The sequence below is a fragment of the Silurus aristotelis genome (genome assembly GCF_946808225.1).
Source record: "Silurus aristotelis genome assembly, chromosome: 9".
In the NCBI taxonomy this organism is placed as follows: domain Eukaryota; kingdom Metazoa; phylum Chordata; class Actinopteri; order Siluriformes; family Siluridae; genus Silurus; species Silurus aristotelis.
In genome coordinates, this window is record NC_139582.1 from 25264218 (window position 1) to 25276897 (window position 12680).

Consider the following 12680-nt stretch of genomic DNA (forward strand, 5'->3'; position numbering starts at 1 on the left):
TAATTATTAATAATCCCTGTCTACTGAACATTGCTACACTAGTTGTGTTCCAATGGTATGAAAAACCTACGACTAGTTCGCAAAAAGTATGTCTTTTACAAAAGAAAAAGCAAACTTTGTAGACTGAAAATGTCATAAGGCATTTTCTTTGTTTGGACTGAAGGTTTCCAGGAACCCAGCCATTAGGGTTGCACAACCCAGTGCACTCTTAGTGGGACCGAGCTGGGAAGGATGTGCTGCAAGATAGAGCAATAAAGGATGGAGATGGCAATGTGTTGACTAGTAAGGAGAGTGTGTTAAGAAGATCGAGGGAGTATTTTGAGCAGCTGATGAATGAAGAAAAGAGAGAGAGAGAGAGAGAGAGAGAGAGAGAGAGAGAGAGAAAGCGAGCAAACGAGAGAGAGAGAAGGTTGGATGATGTGGAGATGGTGAAGCAGGAAGTGGATAGGATTAGATTAGATTCAACTTTGTCATTGTGCAGGGTACATGTACATGGCTTGTAAGGAGGAAGTAAGAGTAGCGATTAAGTGAGAGTAACGATTAAGAGTGGAAATTCGGTAGGACCAGATGACATACTGGTAGAAGCATGGAGATGTTTAACAGAGATGGCAGTGAAGTTTTTAACAAGATTGTTTAACAGGATTTTGGAAGGTGAGCGGATGCCTGAAGAATGGAAAAGGAGTGTGCTGGTACTGATCTTTAAGAATAAGGGAGATATGCAGACCTGCAGTAACTACAGGGGAATAAAAGTTGATCAGTCACAACATGAATTTATCGGAAAGAGTAGTGGAGGCCAGGCTGAGAGGTGACCATCTGTGAGCAACAGTATGGTTTCATGCCAAAGAAGAGCACCACAGATGAATTATTTGCTTTGAGAATGTTGATGGAGAAGTATAAAGAAGGTCAGAAAGAGTTGCATTGTGTGTTTGTGGATTTAGAGAAAGCGTACGACAGGGTGCCCAGAAAGAAGTTGTGGAATTGTATGAGGAAGTCATGTGTGTCAGAGAAGTATGTGAGGGTGGTGCAGGACATGTATGTGGACAGTGTGACAGCAGTGAAGTGTGCAGTAGGAACGATAGACTGGTTCAAGGTGGAGGTTGGACTGCATCAAGGATCGACTCTGAGCCCTTTCCTGTTTGCAGTGGTGATGGAAAGTTTGACTGACGAGGTCAGACAGGAGTCTCCGTGGACTATGATGTTTGCGGATGATATTGTGATATGTGCTGAGAGTAGAGAGCAAGTTGAGAAGACCCTGGAGAGGTGGAGGTATGCGCTGGAGAGAAGGGGAATAAAAATCAGTAGGAGTAAGACAGAGTACATGTGTGTGAATGAGAGGGAGGGCAGTGGAGTGGTGCGGTTGCAGGGAGAAGAGGTGGAGGTGTTTAGGTACCTGGGGTCAACAGTGCAAGGTGATGGAGAGTGTGTTAGAGAAGTAAAGAAAAGAGTGCAGGCAGGGTGAAAGTGGGTGGAGAGGAGTGGCAGGAGTGATTTGTGATAGAAGGGTGAAGGGGAGTTTAGAATGAAGGGGGAAGTTTATGGGACTGTGGTGAGACCAGCGATGTATTGTTTAGAGACAGCGGCATTGAGTAAAAGACAGGAGGTGGAGCTGAAGGTAGCAGAGCTAAAGATGTTTAGGTTTTCGTTGGAGTGATGAGGATGGACAGGATTGATCCGCTGTGGCGACCCCTAATGGGAAAAGCCAAAAGAAGAAGAAGGACTGAAGGATTCCTAGTATCTGAAAGGTTTTGAGTCTAGGTTGTCATACAAGCTATGGCCAAAAATGTGTGAAATATTTGTATTTATTTTTTAACTGTAGCACCTCCCTTTGGCCAATTGGGTTGATACTCCCCAAATTGAACTCTACAAAATGGCCAAGTTTCACATCTCTAGGCCTTACGATTTGGTCTGCACAATCAGTTTTAGGGTGAAATAATAATAATAATAATCTCTACAAAAACAATAGGGTTTCAGCATTTCATGCTTGAACCTTTAAATATAGCTGCAAGCAGCGATTAGCAGGGTTCAAGCAAATGAGGTACCAAAGGTCATAAGAAAAAAGAGATTAGGAACATGCCCTCTGAGTTTCATCGTAATAGGCCTCTGGTAACCTTGTCTAACAGGTGCTCACATGTAATGGGCAGATGGCGGCCTTGTTTTTTTGAGATATGCAAATATCCTCATTAAATCATATGGCACATTGGACAGAGATACTGAGAAAAAATATTCAGGTCAAACGGACTAAATGTCATCAGTGCTTATGCGCCACAAGTGAGATGGAGGAGAAGGAAAAAAATCCTGGAGTGAGTTAGATGAAGTAGTAGATGGTGAACGATTGGTGATTGAGGCAGACTTTAATGGGCATGTAGGTGAAGGGAACAGAGGTGATGAGGAGGTGATGGGTAGGTATGGCCGTATGGAGAGGAGTGGGGAAGGGCAGATGGTGGTAGATTTTGCTAAAAGGATGAAAATAATGGTGATGAACACTTATTTTAAGAAGAAGGAGGATCATAGGGTATAAGAATGGAGGAAGGGGCACACAGGTTGACTATGTTCTATGTAGGAGATGCAACCTAAAGGAGATTAAAGAACTAAGGTGTTGGCAGGGGACAGTGTAGCTGAACAGCATCGGATGGTGGTCTGTAGGATGGTTTTGGAGGTGAAGAAGAGGAGGAGAGTGAGGACTGAGAAGAATAAGATAGTGGAACCTGAAAGAGGAAGACTGTAGTGTGAGGTTTAGGGAAGAGGGGCTCGGTGGTGGTGATGAGGCGCTGGATGATTGGGCAACTACTGCAGAAGTGATATGGGAGACAGCTAGAAAGGTACTTGGTGCGACTTCTGGAAATAGAAAGGAAGACAAAGAGATGTAGTGGAATGAGGAAGTGAAGGAAAGCATAAGGAGAAAGAGGTTGGTGAAACAGAATTGGGATTGACAAAGTGATGAGAAAAGTAGACAGGAGTACAAGGAGATGTGGCAGCAGATGAAGAGGGATGTGGCGAAAGCCAAGGAAAAGGCATATGAGGAGCTGAATGAGAAGTTGGACGCTAAGGAAGGAGAAAAGATTTATAGGATTTATTGGCCAGACAGAGAGACCGAACTTCGAAGGATGTGCTGCAAGTTAGAGCAATAAAGGATGGAGATGAAAATGTGTTGATTAGTGAGATTTTCATGCTTGAACCCCTAATAATAAAAATCTATACAAAAATCAATAGGGTTTCAGCATTTCATGCTTGAACCCCCAATTAAGCATAATATAAATTGCATAGAATACGGCAAGCAATAATATATAGTATAATAACAATAATAGTAGACACTTTAGCTGCAATAATGACAAACTAGTTATTCATCAATATAATATGGGGAAAGTAAAGCAGCATTAGAAGTCTTAACATTGGCAATGCATTTCTTTCCATAGCATAGTAAAATTTTCAAACAATTTCAGCACCTTGAGTGTCATTGCAATGCTTGTGTTTTAATTTGCTCATTTTAAAGCTTAGTGGTTAAAAATGAATGCAAATAGAAAAAGTGATATTGCTGTGATATCTTTTTGAGCTTAACGATTTATCTAAATACAACCAAAAAAATGAATAGGACCTTTATAAAATACAATTTATTTCAATAGTGTATTAAAATGAGTGTTCTATACACAACTTATTAGAACACATGGCTTTAATTGATTTAAAGGTGCACCAGAATTAGACAAAATGCCTTTACTTAATGCAGGATTTAATAATTTGTCATTTCATTTATAACCAGTGTTCAGAGCACTCTGAGTAATATCACTAGTATTTTGGTCTGACCATTTACTCAAAGTTTCCTAGACAAAATTCACTATTTTTTGCCTAAAACTTGGTATTTATTGCATTGTGTTCTTCTAGAACTACCTTGATTTGACCTGGAGTAAAATATCTGTCAAATGAATAATAATAAAAAAAATTAAAGGGAAAATCAACCTTTACACACCTTGGCTTATATTTGTGGACTTGCTGGTGCTATTCATCCCAGTTTTCTTTTGCTGTGCTTTTATGTGGGGCAAGGATTCAATGATAATTTTCTCAACTGCAGATTCTGAGAGGAAAAATATGTTAATTATGCAAAAGAGATTTCACACAAAATATTTAAATTCCAGACTGATCGAATTGTATTACTAACTGTGAACCAGGTCTTTGTTATGGCCTCCTGCTCTATCAAGATGTGAGGTTATTTCAGTATGGTCTGTGTTTTTGCTGATGCACTCAGGAGGTGAAAGTGTCAGAACATATGTATCCTGCCCAACTAATGTAGCATCATCAACTAATGGCTCCTGCATATTTTTGAATATCGGGGCAGCCCTACAGGGCTGTCTGGGTATGAAATCGAATCCACCATGCTCCTCTGAGTTCTGGCGCTGAACCTTGGCTTTTAATCTAGCAAAGACTTTTGCTGGTGTGTCAGTGACTCGTTGCAGAGGCATCGCAGAGTTATTAATGGTGCTGAGCTCACAGCTCATGGCTGCTCTAGACTCAGCTCCAAGTTGATGATCATGTACTGTGGAATTCATCACCACTGTAGTGCAGTTTCTGCCATGGTGCTGGTTTGTACATGAGAGTTTTACAGGAGAGCTGCAATACAGCTTAGGGTGCAGAGAAGTTTGAAGAGGCTTGGCTGGAGACAGGTACATGGCTGACAAAACAAAGTTGGGTACAAGTCCCAGATATATTCCTAAAGGAAAGTGAATAAAGAAAATACAGTATAGTCTACTGATTATTATTTATTTATTATTATTAACTGACGTTAGATATTTTTTTACGGTACGGTTCTAGGTACATTGACTAATGAAATAAATTAATTACGTAACTCAAAACATTAATTATAAGAGCAGTACACAAGAAATAACTAACAAAAAATGCGTTTGTCTACAACGCTTAATTGTCTAGACTCTATCTGTGGATAAGTAGCCAACGACTAAAGTATTAAATATGAAAAGTTACTAAAAACAAACTGATTTTCAAAGTGCTGATGTCGTTATAATACCAACCGCAACCGGACAACTTCTGGCTGTTTGCTGACCTCCAAAGAACATAAATGTTCGTAAACAAAAGAAATCTGCATCTCCCCTACCTCACCGATTACAACGAGCGCTTCATTTGAATGTTCTTCTTCTTTAATGTTTTCTGGTGGTTGACAAACCAGCATTTAGCGCCACCTACTGGGTTGGAGAGAAATAAAGAAACGACACAACGTTCCTCCTGAACCCTGGTGCTACATACAACAATCACAGAAAACAGAAAACACAGGGCTAATGACTAGTAAGTGTCCTCGCCACATAAAGTGCATCGGGTGCAAACAGTGCAAAGACAATACAGGACAGTGCAACACAATACAGGACAAAGCAAGACAAATACACAAAATAGCTCTGCCAGTAAACCTGTTGTATATTACACACTGTGGTGTGTAAGAGACATAAAGTGAACGGTAATAAAAATGTAAACAAAATGTGCAAAAGAGCAATAGCAGCAATTCAGAAAATATGTGCAAAAACGGCATGTAAACAGTTTGTAGTAATTAAGTGATGTAATATGAGTGGTACTGAAGACATGGGTTTGCGAAGTGAGTACGTGTGTTGAGTCCGGGTTGTACAGATCAGTCACACGGTTTATTTGTGTGTGTGTGTGTGTGTGTGTGTGTGTGTGTGTGTGTGTGTGTGTGTGTGTGTGTGTGTGTGTGTGTGTGTGAGTTCAGTTCAGTTCAGTTCTGTGTTGAGAAGCCTGATGGCTTGAGGAAAGAAACTGTTTGCTTCGGAACCGCTTCCCTGATGGCAGGAGAGTGAAGAATGTGTGTGTGAGGGGTGTGTGGGGTCGTCCACAATGCTGTTGGCTTTGTGGATGCAGCGAGTGGTGTAAAAATAGAAAGAAAGAAAGAAAGAAAGAAAGAAAGAAAGAAAGAAAGAAAGAAAGAAAGAAAGAAAGAAAGAATGAAAGAAAAAGAAAGAAAGATGCACTGTCATGCACTTTATGGAGATTAGCAAATGAGTAAATGTGTGAATGATTTGAGATGCAACATCTGTTTTTTTTTTCTTGCAGATTTGAGTTTCTTCATTAACAAAGAATTAATAATGTGTTCTAGAGCATTAGTGACACAAATAGAGCACATACATTACATGTCTTTCTTGTGTCTGAGTTCAATTACGTTACTGAAATGCCTTACAGTATTAATTTAACTTGTGGAAATATATACTCCATTTGCTGTAATCACTTGTTTAAAAAAAAGTCCATTAAAACTCATAAGAACCACCTGTTTGGTAATGAAGTAGTTATTCTAAACCACAGTCAAATACCTATGATTTCTGGACGTGTTCCTAAGCCCATGCAGTAATTTCCAGATAAAAATTTTTAAAGAAATGTTAAAGATTACTAACCTCTAATATTGATTTTTGTCTTTGAACCCTTGAGCACAGTGATTTCTGTAGATTCTCAGAGTATTTTCATGAGATTATGTGGATGTTAATGAGATATTCAAAACTTCGCAATTTTTAATGTTGAGGAACATTATTTAGAGATTGTTCCACTATTAAACGGTTATATTTCTTTCTATTCCTTTTTATTCCATAGAGTGTTTAGTATAGAATATCTTCTCTCACTGTTGCATAGTTCCTTCCCAAAGAGAGACGAGATGGAGTTTGTCAAGTTTCTCTCTCCAAAGTTTATTTAGACAACAAAGAATATTTGGGTATTACCCTCATTAGGGTGTAACACTGTTAGATTTTTATCATGCCCAAACAAAAAGTAATTCTTGGAGAGGTTTCCCATGCGATCTACGATGCCCGTTGGTGCCTTTTCTGATCAGGGAAGAATCACACAGCACACAGAACGGACACTTTATGGACACTTTACACCAAACCATACTGCACACGGACACTTTATGGACAACCCACCACTAAAATTGTCTATTGTTTACACTTTGGTACACATTGTTTACTGTTTCACTGTCTACTGCCATAAGGATTTTCTTTGTATATACATTTTTCTCTTTGTTTACATACATATCTTTATATATCCTTTATACCTTATATTTAATTTTATATAGTTTTTATACTTTATTTATCTGCTTTTTTTCTTTCTCCCCACCCTATTCCCCTCTTGCCGGACCGTCGTATAAAGCATTTCACTGCATGTCGTACCCTGTATGTATGTGTATGTGATGAATAAAATTGTTATTTTATTTTATTTTATTTAATTTCGGCCTGTGTCAATGCAGGCTTTAGTAACACTTTTTCCTTAATGATTCTGTTTGTTCTCTCTACCACTCCAGCTGACTGTGGGTGATAGGAAATAATTAAAATAACAATCAATTGCTAAGCTTTTAGCCAAAAGTTGTGTTACTTTAAAAGCAAAAGGTGTGCCGTTGTCACTTTCAATCACATTGGGAATACTAAACCTAGAGATTATCTCTTTCGTTAATATTTTTTAAACTGTTATAGCATTCTTTGTCACGCATGTGTACTTCTGGCCACTTACTGAATCTGTCAACTATACCCAATAGATATCTCAAATTACCTACAGGTGGCATATGTGTGAAATCTATCTGTAGGTGTTGGAAAGGGGCTTCAGGAAAAGTAAGCGCAGTATGTTGTATAGGTCATTGTATGTTAGTTTTGAATAAATATCTGGTATATAGGTAATATGTGAGTTGTACAGCATTTAAAAGGTCACCTATGAGATTAAAATGTATTATAGACTTTTCATCAGCTGTTTAAAATGTCTTTGCTTCCATGTTTCAGCAAAATTATGCACAACACTGTAAGCATACTGATGTAACATCAAGTGGGTGTCATTTAGATTTCATGTCCAAGGCATTTCTTTTAACCTTTGACATCTTAATCAAAAGGTGAGCACCACAGCTTACACTTTTATTAGAGGTTGTATACCACAGTGTCATACCCTCACCCCGAAACCAGGACAAACCCTGACCTCTCCAGCTGACCTCAAAGCAGCATTCAACTGATTCAACACAAGCCAGTCTCCATACCTTACACAAACACACACGCACACACACACAAACACACACACACACACACACACACACACACACACACACACACACACACACACACACACACACACATACATACACCACCCTGAAAGCAAAATAACCCCCTGGCCTCTCTGGTTGAATTCACAGGGACCCTCAAACCATAAAACAATTTACTCTCGGAACTCGGCCCCAGTACGTCTGTTTGTGACACACACACACATATACAGACACACACACACACACACACACACACACCAAAAGGAAGCATTCTTTTATTAATTAACAATTAAACATACATCTTGTTTGTATCTTCTCCTATAAATAAAGCAAGTGTTTAACTCTACCTCAATAATAGTTACACTCTAAAAGGTTTAGTAATATACCTCTGTTTTAATATTGTCTCTTCTTTTTGATTTCAAAGTTGATTTAAAATTATCTTCTCTTTATTCTTTCTTTCCTAACAAGTCAAGTCAAGTCAAGTTTATTTGTATAGCGCTTTTCACAACAGACATTGTCTCAAAGCAGCTTTACAGAAAACAACAGTGAAGGTGAATGGTGTGCGTTTGTCCCTGATGAGCAAGCCGTGGCGACAGTGGCAAGGAAAAACTCCCTTAGATGATATGAGGAAGAAACCTTGAGAGGAACCAGACTCAAAGGGGAACCCATCCTCATATGGGTGACATCAAAAGTTTGGTCATAAATCTTTCAACAATACAGAACAATTTGTGATCATCATAGATCCAGCATCAGCTTCTCCATGCCAGGGCCTTTAAACACTCGGCATCTACTTCTCCATGATCATCCATAGGTCCATAATCTTCACGAGGTGGGACGTGACTGGAGCTGGCCAAACCTCAGGATGCCTCGGGATGGGGAGAGAAAGAGAAGCAGTGGAGAGGAATTAGCGTAGCTGCTGTTCATGATATTACAAGGGTACATTGTATACACCAGAATATAATGGTGTGTTATACCTCAAATACTGGTCCCAGTAAATTGTACATCTGTTTTAATGCTGTCTTTTCTTTTAAGGCTTGATGTCAAAGTTGACTTTGAGATTGAGTTATCTTTATTTTCCTAACAAGGGTGCATCTTATATACCTGAATATAACATTGTATTAACAAAGTTATACCTTAAATACTGGTATGTTAATAGTATGTTAAATATTAAATGGTATGTAATGTACCTGTTTTAATGCTATCCTTGCTTTCCATGTCTAATATCAAAATGATCACCAAAATTATCTATTCCTGATTTAGCAAACAATGGTGCATTTTATTTGATCATGAAATGTACCATACTGTCTTACAGTTTTTTTGGATTGCTTAAGCACGGTTTTCAAAACAGGGCCCGTGTTCTCAAAACACTACACACAATTAGCACAACCACACCCCCATTTAGCAAAACACTACAGATCCCTTGCATAATTAAACACTCTTGTAAAAACTATACACTTCTGTGTAAAAACCACACTTTGTTACCATATGAAACACACACGTTTCACATTACTATACTTTGTTTGCATGAGTTACACTCTGCTGTGATAAACCTAAAACACTTTTAGCACTTCTACTTCCCTATGATTAGAGTAGGCTACTATCAATAAAGTACAAATATAATGAAAATTCACCAAACACTACACAAGACCAATGTTGCAGACTAAAGAAACTCATTTATTTGTCAACATGCCCAAAATGTTGACATGGAGATTCATAATACTGTAACAAAACGTCACTTCACGTATTGTACTGTAAGTTCACTGTAAAAAAAAAAAAAAAAAGAACTAGACATTGTCTCTTCGCCTAGCTGGATCTGGCCAGAGAATTTCTTTAACATCGCAGGCAATGTTGTCATTAGCAAAACACCTTGGAAAGAAACGCCTTGAATGACGAATCCATCCTTGCATTGCTGCTACCTCCATCTGATCACAGGCCTCCTCCATGGCTTGGATGAGGGGTACCTCAGCCTGGAGACGGAGATCATATACCTTCCACCGCCATGCCGAGAAAAACTCTTCTATAGGGTTGAGGAATGGAGAGTATGGTGGAAGATATAGGACGGTGAAATCTGGATGTTGCTGAAACCAGTTCTGAACCATAGCATAGCAGTGGAAAGACACATTGTCCCAGACAACAATGTATTGCATATGATCAATTTGATTTGCTGCTGTTATGTTGTGCAATCGGTCCAAGAATGTAAGTATGAGTGCTGTGTTTTAGGGCCCATATGGGCATGGCGGTGGAGGACCCCCTTCTGTGTAATGGCTGCACAGAGTGTTATATTACCCCCATGTTGCCCTGGGACATTGACTATAGCCCTGTGGCCAATGATGTTTTTTTCCCTCCTTCGTGTTCTCGACAGGTTGAACCCAGCCTCATCTACATAAATGAACTCATGTTGGATCTCCTCTCCATCCATTCGTAAAACTCTCTGAAGAACAGTGTCATGCAAAATTGTGTAGTTCAGTGTAGATCTAGTATACAGTACAGTAAAAGATTGAGACAGTATGCAAGAACACACTGCTAAAGTGAATACATACCTCTGCATAATCATGCTGCAGTCGTTTCACCCTTTCGGAATTGCGCTCGAAAGGCACTCGATAAATTTGCTTCATTTGAAAACGTTTTTTTTAGGATGCGTGCCAGTGTTGATGTTAAGACCTGATGGATATCGTTGAAACTGGCATGGTTATTGACAATGTTATCTTGGAGCTGATTGAGTGTTATAGCATTGTTGGCTAAAACCTTGTTTACTATCTCCCTCTCTTGCTGTTCTGTGAACATAGGAGGCCTTCCCCCTTGTTGTTCCTGACCCTCAATCCTATGTAGAAAAAAAACCCAGTATACAATAGTACAGTAATTTCACAGAAAAAGGTAACAGAAGTGCTGATAGTGCATAGAATACAGTACTGTGAGCATTTATTGAAACCGTGCAGATGTTTTTGATATGTTGATATTTTTACTATTTTCCAGTCAAAATGTTCTTATCACACTTGCCACTGTGTATCGGCTTAGATTTGGCTGTACTCGCAGTCCTCCCTCAGCGTCAGGCCATGGTTGGATCTCATTTGTCAGATTCGGTCCTCTTTGAGCACCTTCTTGTCTTCCTCTTCCTCTTTCTCTACCTCCAGCATGGCCTTCATCTCTTCCTCTGTTGATTCCTCCTCCTCCCCTTCCTCCTCCTCCTTGTCCTCCTTCTCGTTCTCCTCGTTCTCCTCCTCGTCTTACTCTTTCTCTGACTCCTTGTGCTTGAAGACCGATTATCTCACCTGCTGCTTTTTATAGTGCTTATACACCTGATTGGTGTGTCTACAATTAAGCAAACAAGTGTTTGCACACCTGATGACTGTGTTGAACCAATTGGTTGGACAGTGCAGTAATTTGACAGTCAGTGCTTTGGTATGCAAGGAAGTGACTTCATGATAGATTTTTGTGTGTAATGTATGTTAAGTGTGTTTAGTGTTTTGCAAATTACTGTGTGTAGAGTTTTGCAACAAGTGTGAGGTTGACATTGTGCTTATAGTTGTGCAAATATGGGCTGATGTTTTGCCTCTTGAGTGTAAGGTTTTGCTAATAGTGTACTACTTTTAATTTTAGTGTGTAAGCAATCCAAAAAAACTGTCATACACTTTGGATAAAACTTTAAGTTCTCCAAAGCAAGTTTAACCCGGAATCCATGCCCACAAACGCATGAACAAAGGGAGTTTTTCAGGCCATAGCATTGGCCATTCCCCCAAAGATGGGTGGGGTTCAGGACCTTTATGACATCTTGAACCCAACTAATCAACAGTCAGTCAAGTAAGGCAAGCTCGCTCACTCGGCTCAACCGGAAAGGCTCGGACGCACGGGGCTCGAAGGCAAATCCTTTTTGAGATCTTCCAGCAAGCTTTATCTTCAAGTCAGTCAGTCAGTCAGCCAGGTCAAGTCAACTCGCTCGCTTGAGGGAAGGGCCCGAGGGCTCCAAAAGCTCAGAGGGTCAGACGTTTGGAACAGCTTGGAAACGACTCTTCCTTCAAGATCTTCCGGCAAGCTTTACTTTCAAGAACAACAACTGCTCTGATCTTCAGAAGAACCTGGAAGAACATCTGACTCCATCCTAACTGACTCTTCAAAGATCTCTTTGTCGCATCCGGACTCTTGTGCAACAAGCTAATGCAAGTAACCGTTTTACCAACCAATTTAGATGAGTATTTAAGTGTGAGCCCCTTAATTTAAGGTGAATTTGAATCCTTGATGAGTCTTGTTTAGGCTGTATTTTAATTTTGAAAATTAAGCTTGCCATTCCCTTCCTTTCTTTCTCTCCTTTCTTCTTTTCCCCTCTCTTCCTCCTTTTCCCATTTTCAACTTTTTGTTTATTTTTATTTTTATTCTCATTTTTATTTCTTTCTTTTTGTTTGTTTGTGTAGTTAGTTTAATGTTGTGTTTGTCTCATTCATTAAACGCCGTATTTTTTATAAGTGATTGTCTCTGAGTGCCGCTCACATTTTAAGGTTCCTGCAACATTCGATCTGAACTACATGCTCTATTAATTGCACGGTATAAAGTAAAGGGGGGTTGCGTCTTTCTCAGCTGAGGAGATACCTCTTTTATAGAATTAATAAAAGATTGTCAGCCAGACGAACAGACCAAATAAGTGTAACATTAATTCCATTAACGTCAATTCAACTTAAAT

The 12680-nt window shown here is 39.4% G+C and overlaps 1 protein-coding gene and 1 long non-coding RNA gene across 7 annotated transcripts in view; one reads left to right on the forward strand and one right to left on the reverse strand.

Annotated features, from left to right (window-relative positions):
* Positions 1-5183, reverse strand: part of mis18bp1 (MIS18 binding protein 1) — a 13810-nt gene extending 8627 nt beyond the window's left edge. For 4 of the 5 annotated variants that reach the window (XM_083550622.1, XM_083550621.1, XM_083550620.1 and 1 more), the window contains exons 1-3: positions 5016-5149; positions 4151-4699; positions 3962-4066 (exon numbers count right to left, since the gene is read on the reverse strand). In XM_083550622.1, coding sequence (XP_083406748.1) covers positions 3962-4066; positions 4151-4658 — 613 coding nt within the window. In that variant the 5' untranslated portion in view covers positions 4659-4699; positions 5016-5149. Of the gene's footprint in view, positions 1-3961; positions 4067-4150; positions 4700-5015 lie in introns of all 5 variants that reach the window. The other variant, XM_083550619.1, reaches the window with a different exon arrangement.
* A 6456-nt stretch (positions 5184-11639) lies between these two features.
* LOC310731501 lies at positions 11640-12465 on the forward strand. Of its 2 annotated transcripts, none has more exons than XR_014535233.1 (2): positions 11640-11806; positions 11924-12465. It is a non-coding gene; the product is annotated as an uncharacterized lncRNA (long non-coding RNA). The 2 variants fall into 2 exon arrangements; XR_014535234.1 differs by having other exon boundaries at positions 11928-12465.
* The last annotated feature ends 215 nt before the right edge of the window (positions 12466-12680 follow it).